Source organism: Antechinus flavipes, chromosome 4 (assembly GCF_016432865.1).
Source record: "Antechinus flavipes isolate AdamAnt ecotype Samford, QLD, Australia chromosome 4, AdamAnt_v2, whole genome shotgun sequence".
NCBI lineage: Eukaryota > Metazoa > Chordata > Mammalia > Dasyuromorphia > Dasyuridae > Antechinus > Antechinus flavipes.
In genome coordinates this window covers 421989378-422013339 of record NC_067401.1, presented here as the reverse complement: position 1 = coordinate 422013339, position 23962 = coordinate 421989378, and the positions used below count along the sequence as shown (strand labels likewise).

At 34.6% G+C, this 23962-nt stretch overlaps 1 protein-coding gene across 2 annotated transcripts in view; it reads left to right on the top strand.

Moving 5' to 3' along the window:
- RABGAP1L (RAB GTPase activating protein 1 like) overlaps nucleotides 1-23962 on the top strand; it is a 689556-nt gene that overhangs the window by 370530 nt on the left and 295064 nt on the right. For both annotated transcript variants that reach the window (XM_051998907.1, XM_051998908.1), the window contains exon 14: nucleotides 16368-16481. In XM_051998907.1, the coding sequence (XP_051854867.1) occupies nucleotides 16368-16481 (114 nt within the window). The remainder of the gene's footprint in view (nucleotides 1-16367; nucleotides 16482-23962) is intronic.

The following is a 23962-nucleotide window of genomic DNA, read 5'->3' as shown; positions in this document are numbered from 1 at the left end:
TGGACACTGGTAACCACCTCTATACTAAAATAATTTTTAGACTCTCAAACATATCTCAGCTGCAGTGTGGTTCTCAGTGCTGGTACTATTATTTGCCTTAGTCTCAGTCCACATACCACATTTTAGGGCATTTCTGATGAGGGATAATCCCACTTTAAATCACTTGTTTACTGTAGTTTACTCCTAATTTGATTGCATCAAAAAGTTTGGGTAATCTTAAGTAGGTACCAGAGACTTCTCAAGATTCCAGTCTGCTCTGAATGGTTGAAAGTACTCTCGAGTTCTAGAATGTTTTTGAACTTTTGAGAGATAGAAAAAGGAAGAATGATCATTTCCATATACTTAATGTAACATTATGTAGCCAGGAGTTGGATGAGGTTCAGGGAAGAAATGTGGGACACTTGTGCATCTCCCAACTTGTGTATTTTCTAAATCTCTGGATGACCCCAGAATCTCTGAAGTTAGCTGGTGTTCTTGGTAGCTGTGCAGGCTAATAAAGGGACCTATCTTAATTACAAGTATTTGAATAGAACAAAACTTATGAAAGGAATACCTTTTCAGCTTAAAAAAAAAAAGGGATACTGAAAGGTATTCTTTTCAGTCCTATGGTTAATAAACTGCCAAATAAATCTGTTTTCTTATAATTATTCACCAACAAAGAAAGGATTAATTCTCTATCATAATTCTTTAACTTTACCTTTGGAATTTGTGGCACCTTATTAAATTACTTTTATAATTTTTGTTAGTCACTGGAAGAAAAGTTCTAAAAACCTTTCCACAAACCTAGCTTTTGGAGAAATAATATTTTCCCCTTTTAAAGTATTATATGAAACAAAATGCTTAGCCTTCTTTTGAACATTTTCTTACTATGCTTTTAAAAAAAGTCTGAAAGCTGTTTAAAAAAGGAAAACCATGTTGCAGAGCATATAAATCTAAACAAATTTGCCATCTCTCCATTAAATACAGTAGAATTGACTTCCTCAATTAGTCCAGTAAAACCTTGGTAATTATCTAGCCTAATGCACAGTCTTAACTAGTTCCTAAGATAGCATAGATTTCAGAGACTTCAGCACTTACTACCCTACCTTAAAGATATGCTCATTTGTAATTTATAGAGGATGAGGAATAACTTTCTAAAATTTCTGATGGGTCTTTGCTAGGCTAAGTTTAAAGAACAATCTCATTTCTCAGCTATATAGTTACCTTCTTCCAAATTATAGATTTATCTCTAAATCCCAACACGGTCTTTTCCTGTTTCCAGTTGTTAAGGGATGGGATCAAAAGGCAGTGAACTCCAGTTTGAAATCTGTCCCAGTACACCCCCTCTCAGGACAAGGTCAAACGCATTTGCCCCACACATACCCATTACCACAGTAATATTACTGTTGTACCCGTAGTTGCTCAGTTGTCTTGTGACAGAAATATTTCTTCCCTTGGTAAGACTGTGTAGTACAAGACTAAAATATTTCCAAGCTCTATACTAGATGTGAATCTGATTTTTGAAGCCACATTTTTTATGGGCCATAAATTTCTGCCATGTTAGTTGATTGGTACTTATTTGATTTGTGTCAGACGAAACACACCATACAGTGAATTAACTTTCTCTAGCAGCTTTGTCTTTTTTTCATGGGGAGGAGGAGCTATTTTTCCTTTAATCATCTTTTATGTCTTTTGGAATGTCAAACTAGCCTGTTATTTCTTAATTTGATCTTATTTTCCAGGTCATCAATTCAATTTCTTTGTGTCTCACAGACTTGGTATTCTCATTAACAATAGTGTCTATCATTATCTCAATGTCCTCATTTTCCCTCTCAGCCTCTTTTAGCCTTTTTTTTTTTTTTAAATAACTTTTTATTGATAGACCTCATGCCAGGGTAATTTTTTACAACATTATCCCTTGCATTCACTTCTATTCCGATTTTTCCTCTCCCTTCCTCCACCCCCTCCCCCAGATGGCAAGCAGTCCTTTACATGTTGAATAGGTTACAGTATATCCTGGATACAATATACGTGTGCAGAACCGAACAGTTTTTTTGTTGCACAGGGAGAACTGAATTCAGAAGGTATAAATAACCCGGGAAGAAAAACAAAAATGCAAGCAGTTTATATTCATCTCCCAGTGTTCTTTTTTTGGGTGTAGCTGCTTCTGCCCATCTTTGATCAATTGAAACTGAATTAGCTCTCTTTCTCAAAGAGATCCACTTCCATCAGAATACATCCTCAAACATTATCATTGTTGAGGTATATAATGATCTCCTGGTTCTGCTCATTTCACTTAGCATCAGTTCATGTAAGTCTCGCCAAGCCTCTCTGTATTCATCCTGCTGGTCATTCCTTACAGAACAATAATATTCCATAACATTCACATACCACAGTTTACTCAACCATTCTCATACAATTGATGGCATCCATTCATTTTCCAGCTTCTAGCCACTACAAACAGGGCTGCCACAAACATTTCGGCACATACAGGTCCCTTTCCCTTCTTTAGTATCTCTTTGGGATATAAGCCCAGTAGAAACACTGCTAGATCAAAGGGTATGCACAGTTTGATAGCTTTTTGAGCATAGTTCCAAATTGCTCTCCAGAATGGCTGGATGTGTTCACAATTCCACCAACAATGTATCAGTGTCCCTGTTTCCCCACATCCCCTCCAACATTCCCCATTATCTTTCCCTGTCACTCTAGCCAATCTGACAGGTGTGTAGTGGTATCTCAGAGTTGTCTTAATTTGCATTTCTCTGATTAATACCTCTTTTAGCCTTAAACCAAAGCTTTCTGATTCTATTCATTGTAGAAAGTAAAGCTTTTAACTAATGCGTGTTGTTCATTTCTTATTAAGTCCATTTAGCAAAGCTTGAGAAGTCAATATGATTAGTTAATAGTGAATAGAATTTCTTTTAGGCCAAAACACTAAGGACCATTATGACGTAGAGAATATGGGATTATTTCAACTCCAGTACTCTGGAGTACAGTGAGGCAGCTGGTAAACTGCTTAAGTAGGCTAATATAGTCATTCAAAACTAATAAAATAGGATGATGCTCTAGTTGGGAATGTTATAACATTATTTTTTAGTCAGCCCCCTGATTCATGGGCTACTTCTCAAGTACTTGAATCTCTAGTTAAAACAAAACAAACACAAATTAGCTCTTTTACTCATTAAACATTTTAAAAAAATGAAACAAAATCTTTTCCTTCCCACCCACTTAGATATACACTTTATCTAAGGTGTACTGGTGAAGAATCTAATTCTAATCTTAGCTAGGCCCCCTTTCCTGCTTTTCTGTGGGAGAGAGGGTCTCTCTTTCATTAGTGGAGTCCCCTTGGTCATTGAACAGTTATGTCCCCCTGAAGCCTGGCTTGTGGAAGCCAGAAGGATCTGGACTTGCTTTATTTCTTAGATCACCCAAGACCAGTATGCTATTTTATGTTGATGTAGTTATGCTCTTTTTTTTAATTTAAATTTTATTTTATTTAATAATAACTTTGTATTGACAGAATCCATGCCAGGGTAATTTTTTACAACATTATCCCTTGCACTCGCTTATGTTTCGTTTTTTCCCCTCCCTCCCTCCACCCCCCCCCCCCAAGATGGCAAGCAGTCCTATATATGTTAAATATGTTGCAGTATAGCCTAGATACAATACATATTTGCAGAACCGAACAGTTCTCCTGTTGCACAGGGAGAATTGGATTCAGAAGGTAAAAATAACTCGGGAAGAAAATCAAAAATGCAAATAGTTCACATTTGTTTCCCAGTGTTCCTTCTTTGGGTGTAGCTGTTTCTGTCCATCATTTATCCCTTGAAACTCAGGTCTCTTTATTATAGAAATCCACTTCCATCAGAATACATCCTCATACAATATCGTCGTCGAAGTGTATAATGATCTCCTGGTTCTGTTCATCTCACTTAGCATCAGTCCATGTAGATCTCTCCAAGCCTCTCTGTATTCATCCTGCTGGTCATTCCTTACAGAGCAATAATATTCCATAACATTCATATACCACAATTTACCCAGCCATTCTCCAATTGATGGGCATCCATTCATTTTCCAGTTTCTAGCCATGTAGTTATGCTCTTAATACCTAATTTGCTTGCATTGTCCTTAAGCACAGTATCATTTTACTGTGATTGTAACTAAAAACAAAATGGTTAACCTCACCACTTTTTTACCCCCTGTGGTTTGAGGATAGTGTGGATAATCTTGTCACAGGATGCTATCAGTGGCAGAATAAGTCTTGCTAATACCATGCTTGACCATGCTCGCCTGAGGACAAATTCAAATCAAACTATGAGTTCTGTTTGTCAGGGATGATGGGAAGAAAATATGGTATGCCTACTTTAGTTCAGTTACCTTGAATGACTTGGCAGGGTTCCTTTTCTTTTTCTGCCTGGGCGAGAGAGCGAAATTATCAGCTGAGCTTTGAGGACTTGCTTAAAGTTATAGACCACCTGGTGAGGAAGAAGAAGTAGATGTGAAGTAGGAGAAATACTCCAATGCTTGGAATGATAAATAGTAGTAAAAGCAGATTCCAGTTATCCAGACTCTGTCTTTCTGTCTGTGTGTCTTAGCCTCCCTCTTCTTTCCCCACTCATTTGCACATTCCTTCCCTTCCCTGTCCCACAAACTCCCACGACTTTCTAACTTACCGATGGGTGGAGGAACTAGTAATTGCAAATGCAATTCTCAATCACCAACAGGGAGTAACTAGTTACTGGGGTGGTCAAGATGATGGGAACCTTATGGGAACATGATCATTCTGTCTTAAAATTTATGATAGAGGAGAGGAAATTGGGGCATGATTTAAAACATACCTTAAAATGGAAAAACGGAAATTTTAAGGGATTCAGAGGAAGGATAGAATTTTGTCCATATAGACTTTAGTCCATACTACAGGGGAAGTCAGCCCCAGAGAATTGGAAGATGGTTCAGTAACAAAATTTCTGAAGGCACAACAGAAAATCATTTTTAATGGAGAAAATTGTTGTCTGGAGACAAATAGTATTTGTCATGCTGGATATATAAAGAATTCATCAGGTGACTTAGATTTAAAACAATGCATGAAACTTAGAAACAAGCCTGCATGAGATGGCATCATGTTCTTGTCAAACTCTATCAAGACAAGGGTAAAAAAAAATTACTTGATAATTTTGGAGGGAGTAGCAAGTTGTCCATATTAGATTTGCAGGTTCATATGCAATCATCTTTTTTTTTTTTAAATTGAATTGTTATGGAAATACTTGTTTTGTTCCATGAAATGAAAATAAAATAAATTTTTGTAATTAAATTTTTTTTAGCTTTTTATTTAAAAATATATGCATAGTTTTCAGCATTCCCCCTTGAAAAACCTTGTATTCCAAATATTTTCTCCTTTCCTTCTCCCTCCTTTTGACAGCAGTTAATCCAATATATGTTAAACGTGTACAGTTCTATACATATTTCCACAATTATCATGCTGCATAAAAAAAAATCAGATAAAAACTGAAAAAGCAAACAAAAAGCAAATAAATAATGACAAAGAAGGTGTGATCCACATTCAGTTCCCACAGTTCTCTCTTTGGGTGCAGATGGCTCTTCTCTTCACAGGTCTATTGGGAATTGTCCTGAATCATCTCATTGTTGAAAAGAACCAAGTCCATCAGAATTGATCATTGTATCATTATTGTTGCGTGTACAATATTCTCCTGGTTCTGTTCACTTCACTCAGCATCAGTTCATGTACGTTTTTCCAAACCTTTCTGAAATCAGCCTGTTGATCGATTCTTATAGAACAATAATATTCCATAACATTTATATTCCATAATTTATTCAGCCATTCTCCAATGATGAGCATCCAGTCAGTTTTCAGTTTCTTGCCACTACAAAAAAGGTTGCTACAAATATTTTTGCACATGTAAGTACTTTACCTTTTTTTATGATACAGAAAGGGTATATACAATTTGTTGTTAGCCATGTTGAGCTAGTTTCAAACTTATCTCCAGAATGGTTGGATCATTTCACAGTTCCACCAACAGTGCATTAGTGTCCCAGTTTTCCCACATTCCCTCTAACATTCATCATTATCTTTTCCTGTCATCTTAGCCAATCTGAGAGGTGTGTAGTGGTACCTCAGAGTTGTCTTAATTTCCATTTCTCTGATCAGTGGTAATTTAGAGCATTGAAAATAAATGTTTTTTTTAAAAAAAAACAATAACAATATCAGGGAGGCTAAAGTTCAGTGTAAAGTGGGACTGGTAAGCAAGTCTCAGGACAACAGAAGGGGGTCTTGTTTTTAATTTCTTTTAAATCTGTATTGAGAGAAAAGGAGGACTGAAGAAAAAGTGTAGTACTTTTGCTGAATATGGACAGAACAAGGATAATAAACTATTGCTCTAGAAATGACAGGACAAAGGTCATTAACAAAGAGTTGATACTCAGACTAACCTCTGATTAATTATAAGTTCTTTATATTGAGCTACAATCTGTTTATTATTGATAACCAACTCTTGATTCTAGTTTAGAATTCTGGGATCAAGCAGAGTAAGTACTATATTTCTTTGATATTCCAAATAAAAGTATATATCATATGCATTTTGTTGACAATATTTTGATTTGGAGAAAAAAAATCAATGTGGGATTTTCGTTCCAAATTTTCCCTCAATTTATTTTACATGCATGTAAATTTTGCTAAGGGATGATTTGTTTTCCATACTCTTTTGATTTAGTTTCAAGTATGAGCTACAGAAAGAAGTTTTTATTTTGTTGAAACTCTAAAAAAAGATGATTGTTGTCTCCATGGTCTTTAATCTTGCAAAAAATAATACATTTATAGATATATTCCATTAGATGTATTTTATTCAGACATCTTAATGTGTCTTTTTATGTTAAGTCTTGGAATATTTATCATCCTTTTTTTTTTTTTTTTTTTTTTTTTTTTTTTTTTTTTTTTTTTTTTGCTGAGACAATTGCCCAGGGTCACAAAGCTAGGAAGTGTTAAGTGTGTGAGGCTGGATTTGAACTTAGGTCCTCCTGACTCCAGGGATGTCACTCTATCCACTGCGTCATCTAGCTGCCGCTATCATCTTTTAAGAATGCACCTGATAGTGCACAAAGTGAAACATAAAATATTTACTTTGATTAGTACCATTTGTAATTTTGTTTCTTCCTCCCTCCTTTCCTTTCTCCCTCCCTTCTTTCCTTCCTCTCTTCCTTCTCTCCCTCCCTCCCTTCCTTTTTTCCTCCTTCTTTCCTTCCTTCCTTCCTTCTCTCCCTCCTTCCCCAAAATTGAACAGATTCTGTATATGTCACCAAAAAAAAAATTCCCACCTTCTTCTGAATAAGGTGGAATTAGAAGGGGTCAGGGGGGGAAGCAAACAGAAACATACTATTTAGGTGAAAAATTTTGATGTGATTTCTCCTTTTTCAATAGAAAAAAACTTAACAAACATATATTTCCAGAGAAGTACGTTATAATTGTTAACCAGCATGTTGCAAAAATAATTTGATTATTGTACATGTGTTGGACCAACTTAAATTATTTCATTCCACTAAGTAGAGGTTATAATTGCTATCTAGACTAATTATGTCCTCCCAGGGACAAACACTTCTGTTTTTTCTATTCATTTCTTTTCCAATTAATGAAGTTGTGATCAATGTAGTTTTCATTCTCAGGTGACTGAAACTCACATGTTAATAAAGAGATGTGCTCCTTAAGAAAAGTCGAATATAAATCTTTCCTGGTTCAGTTAAGTACAATTCAACAAATAATTATGGGACGAATCCAACATTTAAGTTACTCTTTTGGGAGCAAAACAAATATGAGTTTAAGATTTGGACCTTGTTCTTAAAGAGCTTGCAATTCATTTGGAAGGAAAAGGATGTAGAAGAGGATATGACAAGTATTTAAATAATTATAGTTTTTTAAAAAGCTCCAATTTAAGTGAAAGTAACAATACTGCAACATTTTATAATCACATATTTTTAATAGACTGTTTTGTCATTTGTATTTAAATATAGAATTACCACAAATCCCAGATATTTCTTATCCCATTGAAATTGTTAAAATTTGTCTAGGAATTAAGCAATCTCTTATCCACTTTTTTCTTAATGGGGAGGATTGTTTGTCTCAAATTACCATATTCCTTGTTGGACAATTTAAGCAAGTTAGGTAAAATATATCAATGAATATACAAATTGTCCTCTTTTTAAAAGTTGACATTCCATAGATCTACTACAGGTTTTGAATGGGATTATATGTATGTGAACAGAATAGCCAGTATGTACAGCTTATATAGACCTTAAAAAATATTTTTTGTAAGGTGTACAATCATAATTAATGTAGTAGTTAATATAAGAAGGAAGACAGAATTTGTTTTGCTCTGGAAACAAAGATGGTTTAAAAAAAGGAAAGAAAGGATAGGGATAAATGAAGAGAATATTTGGAGAAATCTTAATAATGAAGTATTAGGAGTCAGTGATAAAAGCAAGTCTTATATGCTCCTTTTTGAAATTCTTTCTTTAACTGTGCTCTACATATCCCTTTGTTTCTCCCATTACTTCTTTCATTCCTGAAACTTCTGTTTTGGGGCTCTGTTGTTTTGATTAGGGGTTGACATTATCATCCACCAAATATGGGCTTGACACCAGCCATTCCACAGCTACCTTCTCAACAGCCATCATCCTGGTGCACATTCCATCCGTCTCCTCTTTTACAGTTCTGGAACATAATCAAAATGATTCTATTATTACTTCTGGAAGAAGTATGTCAATTAACTCCCCAGTGGCTCCACTCACTTGGTTCCCATTCTTGTAATTTTCCTACCTCGAATGTCCTTCTCTGGACATCAGTACCCAGTGCATGTTGTTCATCCCTATTGGAATGTAAATTCAATGATCAATAAATAAATTGCATATGTCCCTGTTACTCTATCTTTGAGTCAGTATATGAACAAGGGCCAATGCCAGATACTTTGATGCACCTTGAAATTATTCAATTATATTACTGACCCAGGTGCTGGAATATCTCTGGGAAATAAAATATAGGATTGTAGACATCAAGACCTCAGGTTTTTGTCTAAAGAGGCTGTTTTTCACCCAAGAATTCTTTTAGGACCTCTTTTTTATTATAGGTTTTTATTTACAAAACAGATGGATGGATAATTTTTCAACATGGACCCTTGCAAAACCTTCTGTTCCAAATTTTCCCTTCTCCTCCCCACCCCTTTCCCTAGATGGCAGATAGTCCAGTACATGTTAAATATATAAAATATATGTTAAATAGGATTTCTTTTATAATTATCTTTCCTTTCTGAACAGGTTTTCTTCTATGGGTCTGGGAGATTTTGTTTGGTTTTTGTTTTTATCCCTTAAGCCTTTCTTTTTGCCTGCATTCACTTTTGATAGTTACTGTTGAGGTCTATATTGTTCTCTTGTCTCTTTTCTTCGACCTTTAAGTCAATACTTTGACTTTCAGAGCATTGCTGGCAATTTGCATGAAATGCCCAGAAAGCAGATTATTCCTAATATGATTTATTTGAAAAGACAGGGCTTGCTTTTTGCTTTAGTATTTCTCCAATTATGTTCAAACCTTTACCCATAATTCAAAGAATGAAAACTGGCAGAGATTCAAGGTTTTTCTGTTGCTGTTTTCAACTAATGGATTTTGTAGTATGCTTGAAACAGGAAGCTGCTTTTACATTTTCTCCTTTCCCTTTTGCAAACATCAAGGATGACTAAATCAGATCTACCCCTGTAAACCCATCTGTTTGCAAGGAAGTGCAAGCAGACTTGCTAGTAGTGTTTCAGCATGGATCTGACAACAGTATGGAACTAAAGAAGGGGTCCCCATGGAGTTCAAACAGAAAGTGTGTTTTAAAGGTCAGATTTTTTAAAGGCCTAACATTAGCTATCAGCTGACTAATTGTGGTTTATGATAACCTGTCCATAATTGTCTTTACATACTAACATCATGACAGAGCATGTATTTAATGGAAGTTGTCATTTGTCATAGAATTTAAAGTTAGAAGGGAACCTGGAAGCCATTTGGTCTGAAAAAACTTTAAACTTCAAGATAAAGAAAGAAGCCTTGATGAGTTATTTGTCTTTCCCAAGGTCAAAAAGTAGACTTGAAGTGAGTCTTTTCTTTTTCTTTCTAGCCTTTTTATGTCTAATATAGGAGAAAAACTGCAGCCAATACTTTGATTGAAGTACTGGAATAAGTAAAGTAGTGAAAATAGGGCAAAGCAAAGGACAGTTAATGATTAGAGAAGAGCACTGGCTGTGGATTCAGAGGATCTGGGTTCAGATCTCCATCAATGTGTCTATCTCTTTTATCTCTGTGTCTTTGGATAAGCTATTTTCTGGATAATTTTTCTGGCCTTCATTTTCCTCTTCTATAAAATGAGGACATTTATTTGATGGTTTCTGAATTTCTGTTTACCTCCAGATCTGTGACTCTGTGATATTTTGATTATTCTTTGGGATATTGCTTTTATTTGTTGTCGTTTAGTCATTTCAGTCATGTCCTGCTTTGTGATAAATTGGGTAATTTTTTTTAGATTTAATTTAATTTTTTAATAATTATTAGAAAAAAAAACTAAGAAAAACAGAAAAGAAATACAAAATAACATAAAGCAAAACAAAAAAGTAGATTTTTTGTGCCCAGCAGAACATCAGGAAATATTCAAAATATATAACAACAAATTACCAGATTAAGAAAGCATTTATATTAGTTGAAGAAATTATATTCATGAGTGTCCAATTTTTTTATTTCCTTGTAAATTGTTCTTTGATTCTCTGCTGTACATCTTATTTATTTTATTCTTTTTCCCTTTCATCTTTCTTCCATCCCTAAGAAGCTACAGTTAAGAAAAGTTATATTTGTATATTCATATGTAGATACATACATACATCTACACACTTAACACCCACACATACTCCATATACACAGACATGTCTTATCCTATCCCTACTACCTCTTTAATTAAATTCTGCTCCATGACTTGTCTTGCTATATTCACTCCTCTCTCCCTGCTTATATAGATTTTGGAGGGTGTTATACCATTCATGGTATATGTGTAATGAACCTATTCCTGATGTGTGTAGCTTTTCAGAACTATGAGCCCATTCCCACCCCCTATTCTTCCTCTGCACTTCATTTCTATAACATGATTACTATTTTAGCCTTTACTCTGCCAATCTTTCTTTTGAGTTACCCTTTTGTTAATGTGAATCTAGACATGTTCCTATGTTAGAAAAAAAAAAGCAAAACCTAATTTGTCCATTTTGTTCATGTTAAGTTCCTTAAAATTGATCTTTTATATTGAATCTTGTATATTAAATTTTCTGTTAAGTTCCGGTTTGGTTGATAGAAAGTCCTGAAAATCTGCAAGTTCATTGAATGTCCGTTTTTCCTCATTCAAAGTTATAGATAATTTAGCTGGATATGATATTTTTCACCGCAGGCCTAGTTCTTTTGATTGTTGGTAGATATGATTCCAGGACCTGTGGTCTTTTATTTTAGCTGCTGATAAGTCTTGTATAATTCTAATTGCGGCTCCAGTGTATTTGAATTGTTTTTTTTTTCTTGTTTCTGGCAGATTTTTTTCTTTGATCTGAAAGTTTCAAAATTTGGCAATAATATTCTTTGTGTTTTCCACAAAAGATCTCTTTGAGATGATGATTGGTGGGGTTTTTCTATTTCTACTCTCCCCTCATGTTCAATCACTCCAGGACAATTTTCTTGGATTATTTCCTGCATTATTGTGTTCTCTTTTTGGTTCTCTTCTTAGTCACAACTTTCTGGCAGTCCAGTTTTTCTTATGTTTTCTCTTTTTGATTTATTCTCCAAATCAGTCATTTTTCTTATAAGATGTTTTACATTCTGTTTAATTTTGTTATTCTTTATAATCTGTTTTGTTATTTCTTGGTCTCATAGCTTCACTGGCTTCTCCTTGCCCAATTCTACTTTTCAAAAAATTATTTTCATCTTTTATAATCTGTACTTCCTTTCCTAGTTTAACTTTTTCCCCCCATAAACATCTTGTTTTTCTTGAATATTTTTTTTCTAAAGTGTCCTCCTGAAGATATGTTTCAATAATGAAGTTCTTCTTTGCCAGTTCATTAAAAAAAAAAAATAAAAAAGGTATTAGTGTAAGCGCCTCCAATCATGGGGTGGGAGGATGATTGTGCCTCAGGCTTTCCTTCAGCTCTCCACTCTGACCAGGAACCCCAAACTAAGAACTCTACCCTGCTGCAAGTGTCCACAGTCCGCAACGTCCCTGTTCCACTGCTTCTGCACTCACCAGGTGCTGGTTCCTTCTCGGCCCGGGCTCTGCAGCTCAGTTGAGCCTGGCGTTCCCAATCAGCTGATGTTCACTTAGTCTTTCTGAACTCAAACCCTGAATTGACAAATAGTTTGAGAAGTGAAAATGCCTGTGATTCCTGCCAAGGCTCCAGCCAAACCCTAGCTGGAGGAGTCCCTACCTGATGTTTCTGTAAAGCTAGCTCAGAGATCTTTTCACTTAAGAAGGTTAATCCCCAGCCCAGGGTCTTTCTTCAGATCTTCTGGAGTTGTGTCAGGAGGATCCCTGTTATGCCTGAAGTGTTCTTGATTTTTCACCAGTCTGTGTTCACCCTGAGGTGCAAATTTGTCTATTTGTGGGAGAAATCTGGAGAGCTTGAGATTTACCAACTTACTCCATCATCTTCCCAGAATCCTCCCCAAATTTGGCAAATTCTTGACAAAGATACTGTAGTAGTTTGCTCTTTCCTTCTTCACCTTATTTTGTAGCTGAGAAAAGTGAGGATTTAACTAAGTTAAGTGATTTACTCAGGGTCACACAGGTAGTTAAGTATCTAAGTCCAGTTTGAATTTAGGAAGATGAATCTTCCTGATACTAGGTCTGATAAAAGGTGGATACACTAGCCCTGTAGTTGTCCATTGCTTCTGTACTTCATCAATTTGGTCACACTAGAAAAATTCCACTTGAGCACTTTACCACTGTTAACAATACAGAACTAACCATATCAAAAGCAATAGATTGAAACCATCCAAAGTTCTCTTTGTCATCCTTGCTGCTGCTTCTTTGTTTCTTCCTCCCCACCTTCCCCAATAACAAGAGTAGTTGATGATTCTCTCCAAGGGCCATTAAAAAACTCCAAAAGAACATGAATTATTATAAGCATGTCAGTGGAAAAATTCTTTATGGATAAATAGTGTAATTTGCAGTACTAGGAGGAGAAATTGAACTCATTTCTAAAATGATCAAAAGTTAATCAAGATATTTATCCTATATTATAGAAACTGTTATTTAATGGATTTCCAGTGCAATCCCCATGTACTTTTTTGTTGGAACACAGATTTTTATAATTCTTCACTGATGTCTTTTTTTCATAAATAATTTAGTCTTGTGCCTCAAAAATTAGGAAATAAAAAAAAAGAATGAGTTATAGAATGAGTTTAAATTGTCTTCAAGAATGATATGTGAATTCTGTGTTCTCAAAATTCAACCCTTATGTAATTTTTTATCCCAGGAAAAAAAGTCCTGGGAAGCAGAGCAGATCTTGTGTATTTCCAAAATACTTAAATGAGTTGTGGTAGTCAAGGAGGGCCCTTCCTTCACTTCCCTTTACCTCCATTTTTTTACCCAGCAGCACAACTATTATTACACCTCAGCAATTTACATTGCATCTCAATTCAGCACAAGAATATGACCTTTGAGAAATATGATTCTGCTTTGGCCTTATGTCTTCTGTTATTAATCTTCTTTCTTTTTTTTCATATGTGTATACATGCTAATTTTTAAAAATAATTTTTTTCAATTATCAAGCATTTATTGTTTTCATTTCCTCCTATTCTCCCCCCTCCCCACACTGGAAAAAAGAAAGGAAAAAAAGTAGCATAAAGGTTTGGGGATGAGGGGGAGATTACCTTGGAAATTTTAAGACATTAAAAATCTTTCAAGTTTAAGATCACTAAGAATCATTTAGTTTATATCCATTATCATTAGTGTGCAGTGTTGTGCTTTATTAGTGTACAGAGTTGTGCTTTAGGTTTAGGAGGCTTCCACATAAAAGGCATAAAATCTACTGGGAAGAATGTTATTTTTAAAGAGCTGCATTTCTTTAGTATTTCAGAGCTCTTTACATACATTATTTCACTAGAGCAGGGAACTCACAGATCATTTCAAGATTCATCAGAGGCTTAGATCCCTTTTTATCATGGATAGAGTCATCTACCCATAATTTAAAAGGGATTTAAGCCTCTGATACTTAGAGGGAATAATAGTAGAGGAAAGGATATTCATTCTTCCATGGAAGAAACAAATTCTGAAGTATTAAGTTGCTCTTTCTTTTCTCTGCTTCTTATGGACACCACAGAGCAATTTTTTAAAAATGTCATTTGATGTAATTTTACAGATAAATAAGTTGAGACCTACAAAGCAAAATGACATGCTCAAAGTCACATAGGCAGAAGACTCTTGATTCAAAACCAAATTCTCTGACTTCACATCCATCTTGATTTTCACTATTAATTTACTTCTTGAATTTTTAGAAGCTGTTAGGTTTTGCAGTAGATAGAGCACTGGGATTGGAATCAGGAAGACCTGATTCTTTCTTACTTCTAGCTTGTTTGACCTGGGCAAGTCACTTCAGTACTCTTTATTCAATTTCCTTATCTGTAAAATGGGGATAATACCTACCTCCTAGGGGTTTTTGCAAGGATCAAATTATATAATATTAGTAAAGTGTTCTGCAAATCTCAAAACTGTATATAAATACTATTTTTATTGTTGTTATTAACAATTGTGTAGTGTGTTATACTGCTTGACCTTCATTGTCATTAAAGATATATCTAAATGGTGTAGCTAAAGTACATATTTAGTTTGCAGAATGGAAATAGAGAAGGGAATAGAAAAACAAATTGTGCCTGTTCTACCTCCAGTGAAATTCCAGACATTATTCCCTGGAGCACCTGAGTATGTGGGAAGAATATATAAATGTCCAAATATACGGAGTTTTAAAAAGTAAGCCTAAAAAAGGGAAATTTAGTCAAGAATAATTAAAGTTGGTAATTTCTAAGTTGCCTTCACAGTCTAAATTTATATATTTTTTAGATTTTTGTTTCTGTAATCTAAGGAAGCTAAGTAATTTCCCATGATGCCATGTTCCCCAGGCAGTTTCTAGGATCTCTTAGGCTATTTCCTGATAAAACTGTTAGCAGTCAGACCACTACTTCCTGATAAACTGCCACCTTGGGTGATGTTTTCTTCGATCAGCTCTTCAAGCTATATATAAATGAAGACTGTTATTGTAAAAGATGATCTCCTTTCTCCTACTAGGAAAAATCAGGACAATAAAAACATGATCTTGTCTTTCTGAAAACTCATTTCCCATTTTGGGACTTTTGCCATACCAGCTTGAATACTCGAGCACTCTTCTTTTAAAATGAAAATTATCTCAAAGTCTCTTCCCTAAAGCCATTTTTATTGCCCTGAATGGATTCTTCCTTTTTCTTTTGCAATTAGAAAGTGACTCTACGCCCCATTTCAGAAGTTGAGAAGTGTAAAGAGCCATTTGACTTTGGTTGTGTTGCAAGTCAGAAGGAATATTTCATCTCTTTATCTACCCCTATAAGCTAGGAGAATTTCCTTGAAACTCATTGCCAATGTTTTGGGTGCTTGCTGACAAATATAGAGCTTTGCAGTCTGTTTCCTTTTTTCCAGTAGATGATATAAGATCTAATTACCACCCAGCATGAAGTAGAAGCTGAGTTGAAAAGAGATAGGAAGAGAAGACATTGGCTTAACTCATAGTTTATCAGAGCTGTCCCCATCTTTTTTTGATTTTCTGGGCAAGAGAGAATAAGAATTAAAATTCATTAAAGAAATACATCTTCAAAACTCGTTTTTCTTTTATTCGAGACTGGGAAAGAGATATAGTCAAATCTTTACTCATAGAAGACATTAAACAATGCTTTTAATTTGCAATTAGCATTCTTTTGATACTGGCTGGAAATGTGTGGATTAATAAATGTATCCACTAGGGTTGCTAGAAGGAGTCAGAGACTGTTTTCTTGACATTCAGACAGATACAATAACCAACATTTCCAAGAATAACAGAACAGCAATTGGATGAGTAATCATTTCCTACTGATTTTAGAATGGCATCCATATTGGAGATTCTGGAGCTTGGCTTTCTTAAAAATAACACTGTTTCTTTTAGGCAGATGTTATTTTCTTTAGGAGTTTGTATGCCTTATTTTTTGGAGGGTTGACCTGACAAGATTATTAATTTGATGTAAACAATTGGCCTGTTGTAAGAGTCTTTTCACGTTTATGGCAATTTCATGTTTGTGTTTTGTTATTTTTCAAAATTTTTTTTAGGACTCAGCCCAGGAGAGTGTTATAACACGAGACATCCATCGAACATTTCCTGCACATGATCACTTCAAAGACACTGGAGGAGATGGTCAAGAATCCCTTTATAAAATCTGCAAGGTACAGCCTCTTCATCCTGATTTTTGTTCTTTCTTACAAAGTAAAAATAAAGGACTAATTTCTAAGTCCACATCCTATGTTCTGCAGACTTATTCTATATTTAAGAATTATTTTATTTCCCATTTTGTAACTTTAGAATGTGTAATATCAGATGCACAATATTTTCATTACTCTTTCTCCATACTACTTATATATTCGCAATCCCCAACCATGATCCTCTTTACTTGGAAGCCTGTCTTATGTGATTAGAGCATAGTATGCCCTCCACTTTGCTTTGCTTTTATAATGAGATGAGCTAAAGATTCTTTCAATACTGAAATAGAAAAAAGAATTGCCAGTTGGCTATGCCTTTCTGGAGATAAGGATATTAGGTAGGCAGTCAACAAGTGTTTATTAAGCATTTATTATGTATTAGTAAGTGCGCTAAGTGCTCAACATATAAAGAAGAAAAAAATCTGGTTCTTGATTCTGAAAAATCACTTATTTTTGGGTGGAGAGTTACTGAGGCAGTTGGGATTAAGTAACCTGCTCAAGGTCACAAAGCTAGCTATCCATTGTGCCATCTAGTTTCCCAGGAATCCTCATGGGGGAGACAGTGTGCAAACAATAATGGATATTTTTTCTCTATCTCTCTTTCCCTCCTCCTGTCTTCTCCCCTCCTATCCCCCTTTCCTTCCCCCCCCCCTGCCCCCATACCCACACCTACACAGAGTAAATCAGAGGTAATCTCAGAGGAAAGGCAATAGTCAAGGTGGGAAGGGAATACTGGGGAAATTGGTAGGATTCCAGGAAATGCCTCTTGAAGAAGGTGGGTTTTGAACTGAGTCTTGAGAAAAGCCAGAGAAGGCTAGAGGCTGAAGTGAGAAAGGAGAGGAAGTGATAGAAACTGAACCATGCTAATTTTTTTTTAACCAGAGATAAGAAAAGAAAAAGATGAAGTTGGCTCTTGTTTCTGAAAACTTCCATCTACTCTGATAATAGAGTTCCAATGACCTGTCTTCATTATTTACTTAATATTTTATTCTGATGTGTCTCTCTTCCTTCTCATGTTAGAACGTCTGCAAAAACAGTTTTCATACTTTAAATTTTGCCAGCATTTTAATATAGTACGTAGCCCCTGGCAATGTTTTTCATTGCTGTCCTTCAAAAAAATCTCTTTTTCTCAGACTATATAAAATGTGCAGAATTATCTTACTTAGATTTCAATATATAGTAAAGGATATGTGATTTCATTAGTATGAGGGAATGCCTATGATGAGAGCTCTGAGACATCATGTGTAAATCCTAAAACATAGCTAAGACAAATGACTTGACCCATTTATTTGGTCATCATCAAAGATGGCATTTGGATACAAATCTTCTGGACTTTCAACTTAATATTCTGAACACTATTCTACACTGTCTTTTAAGGATAAAGGAAATAATACAAAGTATCCTGAGACCCAATATTAACCAAAAGTTTTATCCTCCATCCTCTCAAATAGTTTATCTGATCAGCTAACAATTGGCCTTATTTTAAGAACTTATAAGTTAAGCTTTTAATCAGTAGAAAAATAACCAGAAGTCAGTTAGCAGCAGGTTGGGGGGTGGGGAGGAGAAGAGCACCTGGTTAATTTATTAAATCAAATAATCATCTTGTAAATAATTAAAAGTTGAATTTCTTTTAAAACATCTTTCAGTGGTCAGTCACTTGTACTTTTAGAAATAGTTTCTTTCTTAATTGGGTGGATGTTATTTTAAAATTGCATTTAGTAATATTAGTCTGTCTGCCCTTATTCATTGAATAGGCTTGGAATTTAACCAATGGCAAAAAAAGGATCTCTGTGAAGAATATTAGCAGGATATTTTCAGGGTTATATGATCAGCCCACTTGGATCATTTCTGCTTTTTTCCTGTGCTTTTTTGAGGAAAAACCCTGGCCATTGTGAAGGATAATAGTATGATTATGAATGTATTCTTCTGAGCATATTGACCTCTCTTTAGCAGGCAAGAATGCAACACTGAGTTTGACATATATATATATATACATACATACACACACACATCCTACAACATCAAAACAAACACGCAAGAATGTAAGATAACTTTACTGGAGAGTAAAATTATAAGATGTTTTCTATTTTAAATTATTATTACTATTATTATTATTGTTGTTGTTGATTTTTTGCAATCTAGTTTTTTTGAAAATCCAGTGAAAGCAAGATATTCTAAGCTATGTGTTTAGCTCACAAATCTTTTTTTTTTCTTCATAATTATAACTTTTTATTGACAGAGCCCATGCCTGGATAATTTTTTACAACATTATCCCTTGCACTCACTTCTGTTCCAACTTTTCCCCTCCCTCCACCCCCCTCCCCCAAATACAAGCAGTCCTATATGTGTTAAATATGTCACAATATATCCTAGATACAATATATGTGTGCAGAACCGAACAGTTCTCTTGTTACACAGGAAGAATTGGATTCAGAAGGTTAAAAAAAAACCTGGGAAGAAAAACAAAAATGCAAACAGATAACATTCATTTCCCAGTGTTCTTTCTTTGGGTGTAGCTGTTTCTGTCCATCAATTGAACTGAGTTAGATCTTCTCTTTGTTGAAGAAATCCACTTCCATCAGAATACATCCTCATACAGTATTGTTGTTGAGGTATATAATGATCTCCTGGTTCTGCTCATTTCACTTAGCATCGGTTCATGTAAGTCTCTCCAACTCTCCCTGTATTCATCCTACTGGTCATTTCTTACAGAACAATAATATTCCATAACATTCATATGCCACAATTTACCCAACCATTCTCCAATTGATGGGCATCCATTCATTTTCCAGTTTTTAGCCGCTACAAACAGGGCTGCCACAAACATTTTGGCACATACAGGTCCCTTTCCTTTCTTTAGTATCTCTTTTGGGTATAAGCCCAGTAGTAGCACTTTAGCTCACAAATCTTATTTAAAACTATTCATTTTTAGGTATAATTTGAATACCATTCTCTGAATATTCTGGCTTGCAGTACAGCCTTTTTTGTTTGTTTAGACATTTATATTCATTCCTGTTAATCATAAAATGATTGTTCACCATTCTTTGATTGATATTAGATGGTTCATAGAATGCCAGATTCACCTTTCTGAAATATGGCCTCAAACACTTATTATCTGTGTGATCCTGATCAAGTCACTTAGTCTAGTTTGCCTCAATTTCCTCATCTGTATAATGAGCCTGGAGAAGAAAATGGCAAGCTTTTTTTTCCCCCCAAGAAAATCCCAAATGGGGTCTCAGAGAGTAGGGCATGACTGAAAAATGGCTGAACAACAAAAACAGAAATGATCATTACCAGTTAAGTTAAAGTGGCCAAAAATAGAGACATAATATGCAGTGTTCTTGGAATGATCAAGAAGGTATTGGAAAAATTCCAATTATATAAGTCTGAAAAATAGTTCCAGTTTTAAGGATGGAAGAGTCTGACATTGAAGTTGAAAAAAGTTTTTTATGGGCCCTGGTGAAATGAGAAATGATCTGAGCTGTCAGATAAGGGGGAAGACTGTTAAAAACTTGCTGTCATGTTTTAATGGGGCTGTCAATTCTAGTTTCTTCTCTTAATCTCATCTTCCGACTAAAAGGAAATCAAGACAGTTCAAAGCTTCTTCTGTTGTCATGAATTTGTGTGAAGAAGTTGAAAATCTTAAGTCAAAAAATTTAGGGCTGAAAATAGTATCAGAAATTTGGAGTTTTTTGCACTGCTTAAGAGCTAGGTCTAGCTTTTTGCTTCTGGTTTTTGTTCAGCCAATTATACATATCAAAATAGTGATTGAGGAGTTAGGCAAGAAAGAACTGCTTAGCAGTTTTTTGGTTTTGCCTTTTTTTTTTTTTTTTTTTAAGCCAATTGAGTTGAGCTCTTGCTAATGATTTATCTTTAAAGGAGTTTCTGCACAACTTGGACCAGTCCTATCTCACAAAAGAAAACATTGTATGTATCTTATGCTGTAACTAGTAACCAGTAAGCTCAGATAAAGCATTAAATATTTTTGAAAGCTAAGTAATGTAAGAAATGATATCTACTCTTTGAAAATGGATAAACAGGCTCAGAGAACTTGTGACTTTTTCCCTTAGTCCTGTGGCTAGTTAAGTGGTAAGAATCAAGACTTGAGTCCAAAGTTTCTGACTCTTACATCCAAAGTTTTTCCTAGTATTTCAAGTGATCTCTACTTATGTGTTAGGTGTTGGTCGTTTTTTTTTTTTTTTTTTTTTTATAGCTAATGCTCCAAAGGACCTCTGCTGTCATTTTGAAGATTTTTGCTTAATTATTCTCCTTAGGTTTGCATGATTGTGACTGCAAACAATGCGGGTAGTGTTTACTGGTCTATTTTCAGCTTTACACTTCTTAAGGACACAATCAGTCCAGCCTGTCAAAGCAATTGGCAAAAATACAGTTCTCATCATCATAGATTAAAGTGACCTGTCATGGACCATTTAATTTGAGGCACATTGCTTTTTCTCATTTTCTGATTAAAGTAACTATTTTTTGGAAAAGAGGCTACTGCTGTGACTATAATAGTGGGAATTGATTATATTTCAGGGAAATCAATAGCCTAGTTTTTCTAGGTTAAAAATTTGATTGTACAGTGATTTAAAAAGACAAAACAAAAATAAACCTACCTTCTCTCCCCCTTCCCCCCTGATAATATCTTCTTTTAGCAAACTATATTTACTTAGCCTTTACCACAGAGGTAAAAGTTGTATTTCTGGCTATGATACTATTGAGTGGGCTTTGTGATTCTGTAATATGCAAATCATTATTGAGTTTTTTAGCTTCAAATGTAATCACAAAATTTATTTATGCCATTTATATTTTTGTGTCTCAGCTAACATTTCTAGTAATAGGTATGAATTATTTTTCACTTCATTGATATTTTTAAAATTTTGGTTCTTTGTCTATCCGACTTAATATAGATCTCACACCAGGGGCACATAAATATCCTTGAGTTTAATGACAGTATTTGCTGCACATAAAAAAGGTATTCATTGCCATTTGTCCTTTCTCATTGCCCACTTCTGATGAAACTTAGTGTCACTAAAATACAAACCTCCTCCTCTTGTTAATTTATTTGGATCTTGTACAGCACCATTATGCTAGCAGTACGTTGGATAATTTAGTCCATTAACAAATTTTCACTCTTGGCGCACCTAACTAATTAGCTCAAGTCCTTCATTCAGATTCATTAAATGCTAATTATCCATTGAATTTGAGACATTATTCTCCATTTATTAGTTAATCAATAAGTATTTATTAAATATGTATTATGTGCCACACACAGTGCTTGTCATCAAGAGTAAAAGTACAAAGAATGCAACAATCCTTCTCCCAAGGAGCTTCTGTTGTAGTGAGAGACACAATATGAATGTTAAAAAATAAGTTAAAAAATACAGATTTTTGTCAAATAAATATAAGATGGGGGGCACTAGAAATTGTGAGGGGTCAGGAAAGACTTCCTTAAGATTATGATGCTTATACACAGCTGAAGGGGATAATTATTCCTACTTACATATTTAAATAAATATAAATGTACACATATATTCACATATTGTCCCAGAAAAGCTTAATGAAATTTTAAGCCATAATAAATTTTTTTTTAAAATAGCATTTTGGATTTAACCAGTGTCAACACCAAAGTCTCCTCTAACCCTCAAAATATTGATATTTCATTCCTGTACTCTTTTTGAATCTCAATCTTAAATCATTCATTTCTGTCAGTGATTAAAATCAATTAAGCATCTTCATTTTTCTCTTGAGAATTAGAATCTTTCTTTTTGTCTTTTCTTCAAGAAACAGTCTTCTAGATATTTGATTGCTAACTCTTCACAAACCATTTATAAAGTTTTTAAAACAGAATTCCTCAAAATAACCCCTAAGCAGTAATTCTCATAAGAAGCCCTTCCTTACCCTTTCTCTTGGAAATACTTCATTTATCTTTGTGGATTATAGATAAACACTATACAGAGAGAAGTGCTCTATTCACATTGTCATTTTTTCCATTGGGTTTCCCCTGTTGTTTAGTTGTGACCCTTGTTGGGGTTTTCTTGGCAATCTGGAGTTGTTTGCTTTTTCCTTCTTTAGCTCACTTTACAAAACAGGAAACTGAGGCAGACAGGATAAAGTGATTTGGTTAAATTCACACAGCTAGTAAGTTCCAAAGTCAGATTTATCCATTGTACCATCTAGCTGCTCTCTCCATTTTTCCTAGATCCCCAGGAATCACTAAAAATAGCATTATATTTATAGAGAAAAATATTGAAGAAGAACCTCAACCTATTTTTTCAACTCTCCTTCAGATTTTCAGCTCATATTGTCTTCTCCCAACATTCTTTCAGAGTTTTTAAAGCTGCTTAGTAATAATATCTATAGTTTTTTTTTTTTTTTTGTATAGCTGACTAAAGCAGGGGTTTCATGGTTACTGCAAAAACGGAGTGCAACGAACCAGTATAAAATGGGTAGCTAATTTAAAGTTGAATGTTACAATTAGAAGTTAGGTCCTTCAAAGTATGAAATAAAAATATTTAATATAGGTTTTTAGAAAGATCTAGGAGTATAAATTAAAAAACTGATGTGCTACTAAATAGAAGGAATTAATCTATGTCATGGAATGTTGGTTTGGCTTGACTTGGATGAGTTTCAGACAGTAATCCAAAGCCTTTTTTTCCCACTGATTTTCATTTTAACGTCAGAAATGATTTTGGTTTCCTGAAGATGATTCTCTTTTAACCAGACAATATACTAAGGAGTTTTGTGGAGCAGGTGGATTCTAGGTATAGAGAGTAATCATGGATAAATTTGAATATGTATGCCCTACCCAATTTGCTCACTTTTGTAGGTTGTATTTCCTCTATAATTGATATTTGGTGAGCAGTGGTTGCCAGTAGAATCATGGAAAACTATCTCAATGGTAGGGACTGCCTCAAATTATTCTCTTTGTGATGATGACTAATTCAGTGAAGATCATACTGTCATTTGCACTTAGAGAAAATCTTGAAATGAATTGATTTTACTTTGTATTTACTTAACTGAATACATGTGGTAACTCCTTATAGAGTGTAAAGTTCTTCAGGGCTGAAGCTGTTTCTGGAGACAGTTTCTTTGCTTGTCTCATAGTAAATCCTTGAATTGAATTAAACAATGTGCTATTGATATTATTTTGAAACTTTATTGGTATGTCTAACCACAAGCATTTATCAAATGTCTACTTTGTGTCAGGCACTAAATGCTGGAGATACAAGACACAAAAACTAGTGTATACTCTCAAGGAACTCATAATCCCAATGGAGAGACAATATACAAACCAAACTAAAGACAGGATCATTTGGAGATAATTGACAAAGGGGAAGTTAAGATAATTAAGTTGTATCAAAAAATGTTTCTTGTAGAAGGTGAGGAGTTTTTTGTTTGTACATCTATGAGTCATATTGGGAATGAAAAACCAGAACAAAGGGGAA